The sequence below is a fragment of the Cyanistes caeruleus genome, chromosome 2 (genome assembly GCF_971803275.1).
Source record: "Cyanistes caeruleus chromosome 2, bCyaCae1.hap1.1, whole genome shotgun sequence".
NCBI classification, from domain to species: Eukaryota; Metazoa; Chordata; class Aves; order Passeriformes; family Paridae; genus Cyanistes; species Cyanistes caeruleus.
In genome coordinates this window covers 21941339-21955510 of record NC_141702.1, presented here as the reverse complement: position 1 = coordinate 21955510, position 14172 = coordinate 21941339, and the positions used below count along the sequence as shown (strand labels likewise).

Below are 14172 nucleotides of genomic sequence, written 5' to 3'. Positions count from 1 at the left end.
GCTCTGAATTAATTTTATAAACTTTATCAGTTTCATCTTCTTCCTAAAATGTAAGACAAAAATAGCTACATGTGGACATGTATGCACTAAGAGGTACTGAGAGACATGCATTACATATGGCTATATGTAATAGGTATCATATACTTGACATGCTTTACCAAAGTAGTATTGAAATAAAAATCTAGTTTCTCAGTGTACTACAGCTCTTTGAAACATTTAGGCAATGTAAGGTGACTTTAAATATGATAGAAATACCTTATGCATTCTACATTCCCCAACAACAAAAAAGTTCATCTGTCTGAAGTTTGGTGGCAGGGGTTCTTATTCCCCAACACCCTTCTACCTGTTAAATATAACAGGTATATATATATATGTAGCTCAAAACTGAAACTAAGGAAGGGGAGAATAAAAAGTTCTACTTTAAAACAGCAAATGAACTCTGACAGAACATGGTAGATAAAGATCCTGAACCAGTTTATTTGTGATCTTCTTTTTCATTTTGACTAAGGAGATCCCAAAGGCAGAGTAGAAATAAGGCTCCATGTAAGATTGTAACTGTCTCATTCCCCCTTCCTTTCTTCTGCTTTTCATCCCTACTTCCCTCCTTGCACCTTCCCTTCATCCATTCATTCCTTCTTCCGTCTCCTTCTCCTTCTTACTCCCTTTCTTTCTTCAGATTTATTGTAGGGAGGAAGTAAAAAAACCACTCATTTTATACTTTTCAAAAGCAAGATGCACATAAATTTGATATCTGTGAAGACCTCGGAAATGTAAATACAGGATATTTAGACTGCTTATTTGTAAATATAAATCATACATTTCTTCTTAAGTCTGTTTATATAATTATTTTCTGAGATATTTGCTGGTCTATCTATGCAAATTTTCAAAATTATCCTTTACACATATGCTTGTTAAACTATATTGAGTTTTACCTAAAAATGTATTCCCCACCCCCTCCCTCCCCCACTTCTTCAAATAAATGTTTTAACATCCTAAGAACTCTAAAAATCTATTAAACATTTTTAGAAGAAATACAGATTTTTATCTAAACCTATCACTTCTCTGACAGGGCATATCTGTTGCTTTACAATTACACATTAATTTATTGTTATTTTATCTGTTATGTTTTTCCAAAACTCTGAATGAGGTCTAATGATGTTTAGGTCAAAAAACACATATTTTATCCCTGGATTGAAAAATAAGAAATCAATATCAATCTCATGCACCTAAAAAGAAGCCGAAGATTAATAGTTGGTTTGTTAATGTTACTGTGGGATTTTATGAGGTGATTTTAGGGCATTTTTAGGTGGTTTTAATGTATGTTTGAACAGTATACAAATATTTGCTGTCTGTTTGGGTGTTTTCATCTATGTGATAGAATTTATGTTTTAATAATTTTATTAGTCTTTATTCAGAATTCAAACTGAGCCCATGATCTGGAACACAGCACTTCTCCTACTCTTTATTGTTTTATTTGCTGGGGAACTGCAACAAGAAATGCCTAATGAAAGAGTCAATAGGTGCTTACTACAGATGGCTATGAAAAAGACTCACCTACTCTTTACCTGATATCAGTAAATGTTTTGTTTTGTTTTGTTTTTGGTCTTATTCCAGAGAAAGAAAAACATGTTTGAATGCTCTTGACTTAGTACCAGATTGTTGTTGTGGTTTGTTTTTTCGTTTGTTTGTTGGGTTTTTTGACATCTTATTGTCTGCTTTTATAAATACTTATTTGTAAAGCTCAATACAGAGGTAAAATCAATATTATGTTTATCTGAAATGTTACCACAATAACTGTGTTTCAATAAAGCATTCAATTTTTATGGTATCCAGGCTAACCTGCACTATAGGTTAGTCTGATGGGAGGACCAGGGGACATATTTAAGTTAAAAGCACATAAGTGTGCATAATAAACAGACCCAGTGAAATGCAGGAGATGGCATCTTTGATAGGGTTTCTAGGAGTTGATCCTACAGATGAGACCTAATAGAAATATAATTTTCCTAGACAGCCTGTTAGAGATTTCATAGAGTCTAAGTATTATTGCTAATAACTCATATTTTCTTGAATTGGATAATTCACTTCTTTTTTTTTAATGTGTCTGTTTTCTTTAGCTGAATGTGGAGCAACTGTCTCTGGAAATGAAGGAACATTGTTGTCTCCAAATTTTCCATCTAATTATGACAACAACCATGAATGTATCTATAAAATTGAAACTGAAGCTGGCAAAGGGATCCATCTTAGAGCCAGGAGCTTTCAGCTGCATGAGGGGGATCTTGTTAAGGTAACAAGAAAAAGTATTTCATTTTCTGTGCTAAATATTCACACTGCATGAATAAATCTGTTTCCAGTGCCAATTATCTTTATTTGCATTTCACTTTCTGACACAAAATTAATGAATCCTAGGTGGATAGCATCACTGCTTTTATACTGGATTCAATGATTTATACTAGATTCAAAGAAACTATAGGAGACATTGTGAGTTCAGTTGAATTTCTAGAAGTATTAGTGGCTTAAATCTTAAAAGGAAACCTAAAATTGGAACTTCGCCTTTGCGTACCTAGTATTTTTTGTTTTCTCTTTGCACAATATTTATAAGGGTAACAAAGGGATTTTTGGTATTTCCCTTAAACAGGAACTAACATTTCAATATTTACTAAATCTGTATTTATAGAAGATGTCTTTCATTCTTTTACACTGCAGGTAACCTTCAAAACATGGCCTATATATAGATTTTGAGCATGTATTTTTTTACAGCATGGTAATAAGCTGCCTTTTCCTAATAGTAGCTGATGCATTCTTGTATGTACTGAAAATCCTGATATTCATCTGAAGTGTGGACCATACATTAAATTAGTCTTTCAAATTTATGTCTCCAAATTTTCAGTTAATTAATACTTAAAATCACAAAGTATTCAGAATTCAGTTAGCAACTTCCTTTTTGGATATCTCCCAGCAGCCCATTTAACATGTTAGAAATTGCTGTCTACATTTCAAACTTGATTTTTTTAATTTGCACTGAGTGCTTCTCACAAGGAGTTTAAAGATATAATTGTTATGGATCAAATATTGGTGGCTATATTTTTATCCATTTCATCATCTTAAGAGCTTCCTTATGTAATTAAGTGTGACAATTCAATTCCTGAAAAAAAAAGGCATTTAGAGATAGGATGAAGGTGGGGAGAAAAAAAGTCTTCATTTTAATATAGACATTTATATCTTTGTTATTATATCTGTTCTTTTCAACAAGTACAGTCTGCATTTGACTATGAAATAAGCAAAGCTTATAGTTTAGTTTGTAGATTAGAAAGTTACAATCAAAACCCCAGCATTTTCTCTGTCTTTACCAACAAAAACATTGATAATAAATACTACCATGTATAAAACACTGCAAGACCTTGGTTTTGCTTTTAGACCAAAGGGAATTGAGTTGGTGGACAAAATATGTGGCCTGTATTGTCCTTTGCTCCCATTATCCATGGTCTGACAGTGCAGATCCCCAGAAGTATTTTTGCTCGGAAGAGATGCAGCAAAGAAAGAACTTAATTGCCCACTGAGTTGCTTGAATATGGTACATAAGTCTCCCAGAAGCTTTGCAGATATCTAGTTTATAAATAATTTAATAAACTACTTAAAACTCTGCAACAAAAAAATCCCTTAGAAAGCCCTAAAGAAACATTCAAGAAACTCAGTTACCCTTCATAACATCTCATGAGTAATGTCCAGTGTACTTAGTGACATTCCCTAGAGATACAAGAAAGATTTGCCTGAGACAAAGCTGTTCTGAGCAATCTGTTAGATACTTTCTTCTTTTATAGATTTTTTAACACAATACTTCAGAGGATCCAAGGGAAGCAAAGGCAAAATTGTGTTGATGTCTGAACTGCAAGGACTGTTCTCTGGTTTTGAGTCAGTTGCACAGCGCAACTTCCATTTATACAATTATGCTCTTGTCTACCTATTAAGGCCTCTATTACCTGCATTTATGAAAATAAAGTCTATTTCCTCTCTATCCCATGCCAGGATGTCCTTTTACATATTTCCAATCAGCACTTTGGCAGGGCTATGGACTTTGAAGCCTGCTTTTTTTCCTATATGCACCCAAAATATGAGCAAAATGTGTTACAAACCCCAGCCTTCTATCTTGTGCTGCACAGAAGAAGCTGTGAGACTTCCTTGCTAGCAGCTCTCAAGGGATGCACTAAGCTTAGGAATATTTATAAACCTCGTGCTGAAATGAAGGAGCTCCCAGCTCACTATCTTACTCTGTTTTACAAGAAAAATCTGTATGTACATAATGTTGCATTGGGTACAAATGCCCAGGCCCCGGCAGCAGTGGGGACTCCGTGAGGGGAGGCTGGGGCTGCCCCAGCTGGACACAGCCAGACACAGCCGGTTCCAGCCGGACACAGCCGGTTCCAGCCGGACACAGCCGGTTCCAGCCAGACACAGCCGGTTCCAGCCGGACACAGCCGGTTCCAGCCAGACACAGCCGGTTCCAGCCAGACACAGCCGGTTCCAGTCAGACACAACCAGTTCCATCCAGACACAGCCGGTTCCAGCCGGACACAGCCGGTTCCATCCAGACACAGCCGGTTCCAGCCGGACACAGCCGGTTCCAGCCGGACACAACCAGTTCCAGCCAGATCCAACCCCCCACCACAGGGCATGGCTGAGCCACAGCCAGGGCTGGGGCATCACTGGGGGAAATGTAGGTAAAGAAAAGCAAAAAATGCTGCTCAATAGTATGTGATAAAGAGGGCAAATAAAAGCCTTAATAATGTAATAATCCCAAGATCAACCCACCAGGAGTGTCAGACAAAGCATACAATGTTACTGTTTCAGATAAGATCACTAGGAACTCCATGAGGATGTACTGAAAGGATTTCAGGGTATTATCAATATCAGCAAACTATACAGGCCTTGCCTCCCCAGCTTCCAAAGGAATATTTTAAAAGTGTGTTCCTTTGGGATGATTTTATGCTATAAAATCTCAGCAATTAAGGAAATTTGGTAAATTTAGTTGTAAGTAATTTCTTTTTTACTGTCAGAGTGAGAAACTTCAAGAAACATTAAGAAACTCTAGCCAGCATTTCTTCCTTCAGGTGAGTGTTGTCCATTCTCACAGCAGGTGCAGATACATTAGCACTGTTATTGGAGCATTTCTCCTCATGAATAATTGTAGCGCTGTCCTCTTTTGTTTGCATATTTTAACCCCAGCAAGAAAATCAAACACTTTCAGTTTCTCAGAAATAGGGAAAAAGAGGCATCCCCAAATGCTCTGGCTAAATAAATTCTAAACACAGCTCCAAACAATGCAGTTATCATTCCCCGTTGTCCCCAAGACCAGCTTCTGCAGTTTTACACCTCTAGTGTTAAACTCTCGCATATTGAACAATAAAGTGGCTCACTGGAACAGTGTCCAGAAACCGTCCTTGGCCTATGCAGCTCCTGCACTAATTCATGAAGGCATTAGTAAGTCTGCATTAAATGTGTTCCAGAGATGTACTGACAATAAATACTGTGTAGACAATCAAGTTGTGGTGACTTGACTCATACTGTCGCTATTTACTTGCTTTAAGAATATAAACTAATCTGCAGCTCTATATATCAGCTCAGTATTCAAGTGGGATATTTGGATATTGAGGCTGTAGGGTGAATGGAATGGCATATAATTTGCTGGAGCATTTCTGGTATCAATAAGACTGGTGCATGAGTAAGGGTCAAAACTATTGCTCTCAAGAAGAATACATGCAGGTTAATGTCTGTAATTTGAGGGCAAAGCATTCTATAGCTGTGACAAAATTTGAACTTGAAATAGCGGCATATAAATTTAAATTCAAGTAAAGTATTAGAAACAGTGTCACTATTTTGAAGGACACATGACAAAAGTGAATACTTGGATTATCTATTTATTTTAGAGTTTATCATTTCTCACTCACTAATACTTTATCTTCCTGCTATCCCTGTTTTAACTGCCACTTGAAGATTCATAATTCTTTAAAGTAGCTACTTATGCCCGAATCTTTATAATGCAATTTCAGTGAATTTGTCAGAGGTAAGAGGAAAAGCAGAATGTAATATTCTGGTTTTCATCTCTTTTGCCAAATAGATATTTTTTTCTTCATGACTGAGGAAATTGTAATTGCAGCATGTGAATTATATTTCAAATGGGTTCTCCTTAATAAGTTAAATGCATGTAGTAAATGTAAATCAATAGTGATAAATAGTCTAGACTAATTTATTAAAAGTATTTTGTACTTCTGTAATCAGTGGCATATGACATGACACAATAGTTGTACAAAAGCTGTCTATTGGGAATGATCCTTGGCTCACATTAATTAGCATCACAAGCACTGGTAAAAATGCATTTTCTTTCCTAAGATGGCTTAACCAACTTTTCAGTGTAGACAAGGGAGATTCAGTGCTTGTATTTGTTCACTAACGCTGTTTCACTTATTAAAGTAGATATGTACTGGCTTATGTCTGTAAAATGAGCAACAGATGGACAAGTCATCACAAATGTCTCATCACAGTCTTTTTTTTGTTTGTTTGTTTGTCTGGGATTTTCTATACAGCTGTTCTCACAGGTTCTCTCATATCTAATTTTAATTTCACAAAACACTCTTTTCATTTGGGTCTGGATTAATCTTGAGGGATTTTATTATTTTACTTGTTAGTACTCAGGTAGGAAGAGTATCTCTGTCAGTGAGGTAGAACACTGTTGAAACAAGATGTATGTAATCTTTATCTCTGGGGTTTTCTCTTTGTTTATTTGTTTTGTTTTATAGATGAATAAAAATCTCTTTTTAAACATAGGCAGCATTTTTAATTAATGACAATTAGTGGAACATACCATTTCAAGTATTATCTCCCAGATCATGTGTAATATATCTTTGGAAATAAATCTTATGGGGAACAAATGATTCTTTACTTTTTACAATAGATTTCCAGCTCTAATAAATAAAGTGCAATCTGTCCATGAAATCGATTGGTAGTTGTGTCCCAAGACAATAGCTAGAAGATTGCAAGTAACTTTTCAGACACTCTTAGCATAGCTTAAAATAATATTTCTTCCAAGAGGTGGACCTTAAGTATGTGTAACTGCTTGCATGAACCTTAAATACAGTGGATTGTGTCTTCTGAGACATCTCATCTGTATGCCTTGGTATAGGACAATCTTTTCATCAATAATGAAGACCAAATGTTTTCTTCTATCAATGGCTAGCACAATATATTATTTTTCAAATTTTTTTTTAGAGTATGTAATTATTTACATCTATGTAGGTTTATAAAAGTAAATATATGCTTTTATCTTAAAAAAATATTTATGCAATTTTTTTTATTATTTCATTTTATTAATGGCATTTGAGATGAACATGGTACTTTCAAGACACTTACCTATAGATGCCGTGCTGGTATTTTCTTCACAGAAAAAATAGAGCTCCTTTTAATGGTTGGTCCCCACTACAAATGTTGCAATGGTTTGTCATCACAAAAGATTCAATCCTAAATTTTGTTAATAGATCTAAGAGGACAGTCAAATAGGAAGAACTGACAGTGACTCAGTTGTAGCAACTTAGATTGTTAAATGGGACACTCCTGTTTCTCACTGGAATCAGTATAAATTCACACTGTACCACAAGGTCTGCAGGTGGAGGCACGAAGATTCAGTGCTTGAAATCACTATAATTGTAGCTTTTGTGCTGGTTTTCTCTAGTAACTCTAGGATACATGAGATAAGGGCAAATTATCTTTCACTTCCTATCAGAAACCTGCTGTTCAAATCCATTTCTTGATTTTGTATAAGCATTGACAGGTCATTTCATGTATGTCATGTATGTACACACTTCATATTGATTATTTTTCCATGAGAAAGTAGAGGAGATTTACTTAATTTAAAGAAGAAATTAGCATTTTAAGTTCATCTTGAGAAAACAAACCAAAAACAAACTGCAGAAAGTTATTTTTGCACTGTGTGACTTTCAAGATTTTGCAATAAGAAAAAAAATCAAAATTACTTAAAATTACTTGGCAAGAGTTTGTACTCCTCCTGTATTTGTGAACGGTCAAAAGGCATTCTTAAAAATTCCAGGATTTGAAAAAGTACATAGGTTGATATTGTTGAAAGCTTTCAGTAGAGTAACATGGTAAATAAGAACATCCCTACAATTAGTTTGGAAACAGGCTCACATATCATTTTGAAAACTTATCAGTCATTGCTAAATCCTGTAGTAAACCAAAATTGCTGCAGGCTTAGAGCCCGAGATAAAAGATGACAGATTGACTTCAATATCTCATTTTGTCTGGTGATATATCCAGACAGGAGAGAACAGTGTAGGCTGTAAGGGTTTACCTTCAATATTGATTTCAGAACATATACCTTTGTTGGCCGTTGTGAATATTCAAGAAAATGATCTGAGTTTATGAAACCTCAGAAGATAGAATTGCATATAAATATTAATTTCTTTCAAGATGAGCTCACAAAATTGAACAGGCAAAAGACTATAAAACACCTTAAGGGGGATAGAATATTTAAGATTTCACTGAATTGTATAACCCAGTCATATATACATCTCAAAATAGATACATTAAGATTTTGGAGGAACTATTGGTAATACATTACTAACTTTGGGATTACTGTGCAAATGAAAATGTTTCAAATATTTAGATTTAATGTCCAATTTCATGCTCTTATTTCTGCAAGGTATATGATGGAAAAGACAGCTCCTCACGCTCTCTTGGAGTCTTCACCAAAAACGACATGATGGGAGTTACTCTTAATAGCACCTCTAACCATATGTGGATAGAGTTTAATACCAATGGATCTGATACTGACCAAGGATTTCAGCTGACTTATACTAGTAAGTAGCTCTTAAATATGATCTGATTGATTGCTTTATGGAGAAATATGTATTTCTCAGCTGTAGTGATTCCTTTTTGAATGTTGAAGGTAATTTTGTAGAGTGTACTGTGGTTAAGAAGCCAAGATTTACTTGTCTACATGACTGGATAGGTGCTAGTATTTAAAAACACTGTTGAAAGAAATTTGTAAGTTTTTAAGCTTAGAAAGCATGATTATTTTTTAGACTTAGTAGTGGGGTTGTGACATTTGTGGCTTTAATATATTAGTTGTTAAACTGTAGCAGAAAATGTGCAGAAAGTCAGTGTTTTAAAATGGAAAGTTTAGTTTCTACGGTTAAGAGAAGAGAGAAGAGAAGAGAAAAGAGAAGAGAAGAGAAAAGAGAAGAGAAGGGAAGAGAAGAGAAGAGAAGAGAAGAGAAGAGAAGAGAAGAGAAGAGAAGAGAAGAGAAGAGAAGAGAAGAGAAGAGAAGAGAAGAGAAGAGAAGAGAAGAGAAGAGAAGAGAAGAGAAAAAACAAAGAGAAAGGAAAAGAGAAAGGAAAAGAGAAAGGAAAAGAGAAAGGAAAAGAGAAAGGAAAGGAAAAGAAAAGAAAAGAAAAGAAAAGAAAAGAAAAGAAAAGAAAAGAAAAGAAAAGAAAAGAAAAGAAAAGAAAAGAAAAGAAAAGAAAAGAAAAGAAAAGAAAAGAAAAGAAAAGAAAAGAAAAGAAAAGAAAAGAAAAGAAAAGAAAAGAAAAGAAAAGAAAAAAGAGAAAAGAAAAGGAGAGAAAAAAGACAAAGAGTATAAATGAGATTTTTTTTTTAAAAAGAGTACCTGGGTGTACACTCTTGATCTGGCCTGACTGCTTGTCAGGATCAGAGTGGAGTACACTGGAAGGAGACTGGAATAAACAAGTTTTGACAAACAATGCACTTGTCCCACAGACTGTATGCAATTAATTGAATCTATTTTGCTGGCAAAACAATGAGTTAATCGTGGGGAACTTTGGGGATAACTAGCTTGTTTCCAACAGTTATAAAGAGATATTTTTCCAGGTTTCAAGGAATCTCCAAGTTCCATTTACCTTCAATTTATTGTTTTATAGATTACTTTCCCGTGTGTTGCTGTTGAATCTTGCAGAGCAGGCCACCACAACATAGTGTGGCACAGAAATCATTGTGAAATCATTGCTCAGTTTAGTACATCTGATGTTTTTGGTTTGGAGCAAGCTGTGAACTAGGGAAATCTACTCTAATTTGCCAAGAGAAACTGTAGAAATTTTCCTTTTAAAGAAAAGGAACCAAACATCTGTTTCAAAAACAATCCTGTTTTAAGGGCTCTGATTTCAAGTGTCTCAAATCAGTTCCTTTCAAATCCTGCTTCAGTAATCAGTTCCACCTACTGTTTACAAATGTAATTTTACTTAAAAATAGAATTTTGTCTAATTTCTACGTCCTATTGTTTGATTTTGTTACACTTTAAGACTTGCACTCTTGCACCATATTTTCCTGTGTAAGATACAATAATTCATGTCTTAAGGATATTTTCCTGACTGTTTGATTAGTTTTGAAACTGTTTTCTATTCTTCCAAGTATTTTCACATTTTCTGAAGTGTGCAGATAGAATTTGACATAGCCTTTTAACTGTAACTTTAATACCATGTAGAGAGGCAAAACTTCTTTTGCTATGTCGCATAGCATTTTACTATTTTTTTATTTTGGTTGGCAAGTATCTAATTTATTTTATCATGTGTAATCAATTTGCAGCCATTCATGTTGTAAAGCTTATCTGTAATGACTTTTCTTCCTACTGTCTCTCACATGTGACAGTCCTCATTTGTGAATACAAACTAATTCTTTGCTTCTCACATGTATTTTCAGGAGGCCAAATTCAATATAATAAATTTTGAGACATTGACCATCTAACCAGGTGATTTCCTTCAACTGTAACCGTTTTTTCCAAACCCTTCAGTGTGGGATTTTTCACCATTCATAAGTAAATATGAGCAGAAAATACAAGCAGAAGATGTATTCTTTTACAGTGCTTTGAAAACTGGCTGCAGTGCTGACTCACATTCTTCTTCTAAAAGTCCTATCCTAGTAATATCTTAGAGATTAGATATACCAGAAATTTATACTCATTATTTAATGGATTTGGAATTTTTTTGGTGCAGTTACAATTCAGTTACTAAATAAATATGTCCATTTTTCATACGGTAAATACATGAAACATAAAATGATAATTATCTTTTTGGTTTAATAAAACTATAGTTTACAGCAGAATTAACTGAAATATTACTCTGAAGTTTATTTATTCAGTTTTCAGATTGTATTATAATGCCAGATACTTTAAAATTACTAAAACAAATCAAAAAGGTGCTAACATATGGTTTTGCTGAAGGAAATGAGAAATATATGCTGGAGTGAATGAAATTGATTAATATCATAAGATAGAAATAGGAGGAGTGATGGTCTAATAAATCATGTTAATTCAGTTTACTTCCTATTGCTGAGTTCTTGCTACCCACAAGGCGTCATCAACTGCCCTTAATTGTTGGTCTTTGTAGTACTTCCTATTAAGGCCACTGGAATTAAGAAGTAATATTGCAGAGTGTTATTAAAAAGACTAATGTAAAAGTCTGCTATTTCATTTGTGTGCAACTAGCTTTCCATCCTTTTTAATAGTGTGAATTCTAAAGTTTATGTTAAATTTAAAAATACAGTAGAAGAAAAAGCTAATGATCCGTGACAGAAATGTGGATAAAGAAACTTGTATCTGTTTTCAAAATCTCATTACTGACATAGTAAAACCAAACTTTATAAACTCAGAATCCAAGATGTTTTCATAAATTGTAGAAATCAGAATATAAGAATATATTTAAAAGAAAATCTATAAAGGAGTCAAGTTCTACATGAAATCTGATGAATTTTTTCATGAAATCTTCTGTGGAGGAAATAATTTCTGTTAATACTGACTGGAAGCTGGAAATCATAGTTATTCTTTGATCTATAACTACAAGATGCTTTCAAGAAAAAAAAGTTTTATCCGGATAGGTGGAGGTATTTTTTTTTTTTACTAGAAAAGATCTTGAAAACATATGTACTCTTTCTCAAGTTAGCTGTTTTGAGAAACTAAGAAATCTTTTGAGTGAAAACTAAAATTACAATGATTGTATTTAAGGAACCACAGAAAGTATTTTAGCCTGAAATTGGTGGGGTAAGTATATATGGAGTAAGAGTCAATGAAATAGTAATTTGAGCAATAGCTGACTATGACTCTACCAGAGGAGAAGAAAAATGAGGAACAAAGAAGGCAGCTTGTCCACTTTGTCTAAAACAAGTTTATATAAAGCCATCTCCTTACAGTGTGTTAGGAGGAATAAGGTAGTGTCCACTTCCAGAAACTCTAAACTGCTGCTCAGAGGGAATGACTGAACATTTATATCTTATTGCTAAGGAAATGACAATATAAGCTTGATGACTTTAATTCCCTCTGAGTAGAGGATCTCAGTAGCTATCTACCTATAAAAATTTAAGTATATGCTTCTTGTAGGCACAACTGACATGTGACAGCAATTTTTTTTTTTAAATTTTAGAGAATGTCTCTTATTGTTTCATAATGGAAATTTTCTAATTCAGTGGATCTTTTTTCTTTCCATCTGATTAGAACTTTTCTCCCTGAGACACTAATTTTTGTGGGGAAGAGAAGATTAGATACAGGGATTCCCACAGCTATTCCTGTTCATAGCTCAGTTCTAAGATTTGGCCATTCTGCTGTAATGATGCCAGTGCTTTGTGCTGTCATGTCAATGGATTTTAATTTTAAATTGACAATCAGATAAAACCAAAATCTTATTGATGCCACACAGTGACAGGTGGAAAAGGCAAAACACAGCTGTCTGGTAAAAGTAACAGACTGCAACTTAAAATAAGGAGCAATTCAATACAGCTTCTGAATAACAAACAGACAGTCTCCCTGCCATGCCTAACCACTTCCCTATCACAGTCCTGACACAAGAGGAAATTTAACAGTGTCTGTTTTCACTCATCATGCACTAGCTTTGACTTGTGTCACGAGTGCTTCTTTACTCCTGTTTAATCCTCCTTCCTTGAACATAGTCTCACTTTTCTTAGCTTTTGGAAAAACAAGGAATAATACCTGTGCAATATTATACATGTCATATACAAATGTTTTGCTACACTCTTGAGTGCAGCCTAATGCTGCTACTATGTTATCTGTATGGTCTTGTACATATCACAGATCACTCAGCACTGGACTGTACTTGCACAATTTTCCCAGTAAAGTTCCCAAACATTTGAGAAGAAAACACTCTTTCCCTTCACAGTGCCATCTAGGAATCTCAAAACTCATTTCTTTACCCGGTGCCTGATGATGGATGTCTATATTCACCATGTGTGGAATCATCTTCCTTTTTAGGAGCAGCTCATCTAGCTCTCTATGGCAATTTCATGATTCCCTAGTTCTGTGCAGTAAATAATAGAAGCAGAAGCTCCACGTATCTGCAGATTAAACCTTAGAATATATTGTAATAATTCAGTGGAAAGGTCCATCCAGAAATACAGATAATATCTGTAGGAACATGCCTGGCTGCGTTGACCCACTCAGTACTGTGTTCTGCCTCTCAACAGACTCTGTATTTCAGAAGCATAAAGAACTAGTTATAGATTTTTAAAGTCTGAAAATAATCCAGGAGTTTGTGGTATACTCTGTAGCTAAATTTTAGATTTCTGAAGGCCTGTCACTGACCTGTCCCTGATTTGCTGGTATAAATTAAAAATGAAATTCCATGTTAGCTCCTCAACAATTGTTTTTTATTTATATCCTTAACTTCCTTGTAATGTGCAATTAAATATTCTCCTGCAATTCTATGCTAAGATGGAAATGAGAGCTGGAAAAAAAATCACACCAAGGATTTGTCTTTTTGAAAATTAATGTTGTGTAGGCACAAATCATAATTTAATGGTATTAAAAATATTGAATCCATAATGACCATTTCTTTCTCTGAAAGCAGAATTCTCCATGTCTATCATTTCTTTCAGAAAATTTCAGGCCCCTGAGCTGTGATCCACCCACAGAACTTACCACAGATTTAGGATTGTGCATGGTTAGATTTTTATTTTTTTTAATGAGGTTTAATATTTTCATTTGCATTTATCATCCTTTATATTTTGCATAGTTAGTAGTTTTGAAATATTCTCTTCATTGGTCTGAAGACACATTTTTTAGTTTAAGGAAAGAATTTTTTAAATACATTTCTCAGACATGATGCACTGGTTTAGCATTCATGGTATTCTGTTACTGCTAAAGATTT

At 34.3% G+C, this 14172-nt stretch overlaps 1 protein-coding gene across 4 annotated transcripts in view; it reads left to right on the top strand.

The window, feature by feature from the left end:
- CSMD1 (CUB and Sushi multiple domains 1) overlaps window positions 1-14172 on the top strand; it is a 1072055-nt gene that overhangs the window by 862063 nt on the left and 195820 nt on the right. For all 4 annotated transcript variants that reach the window (XM_086876027.1, XM_086876026.1, XM_086876028.1 and 1 more), the window contains exons 22-23: window positions 2115-2284; window positions 8708-8864. In XM_086876027.1, coding sequence (XP_086732153.1) covers window positions 2115-2284; window positions 8708-8864 — 327 coding nt within the window. The remainder of the gene's footprint in view (window positions 1-2114; window positions 2285-8707; window positions 8865-14172) is intronic.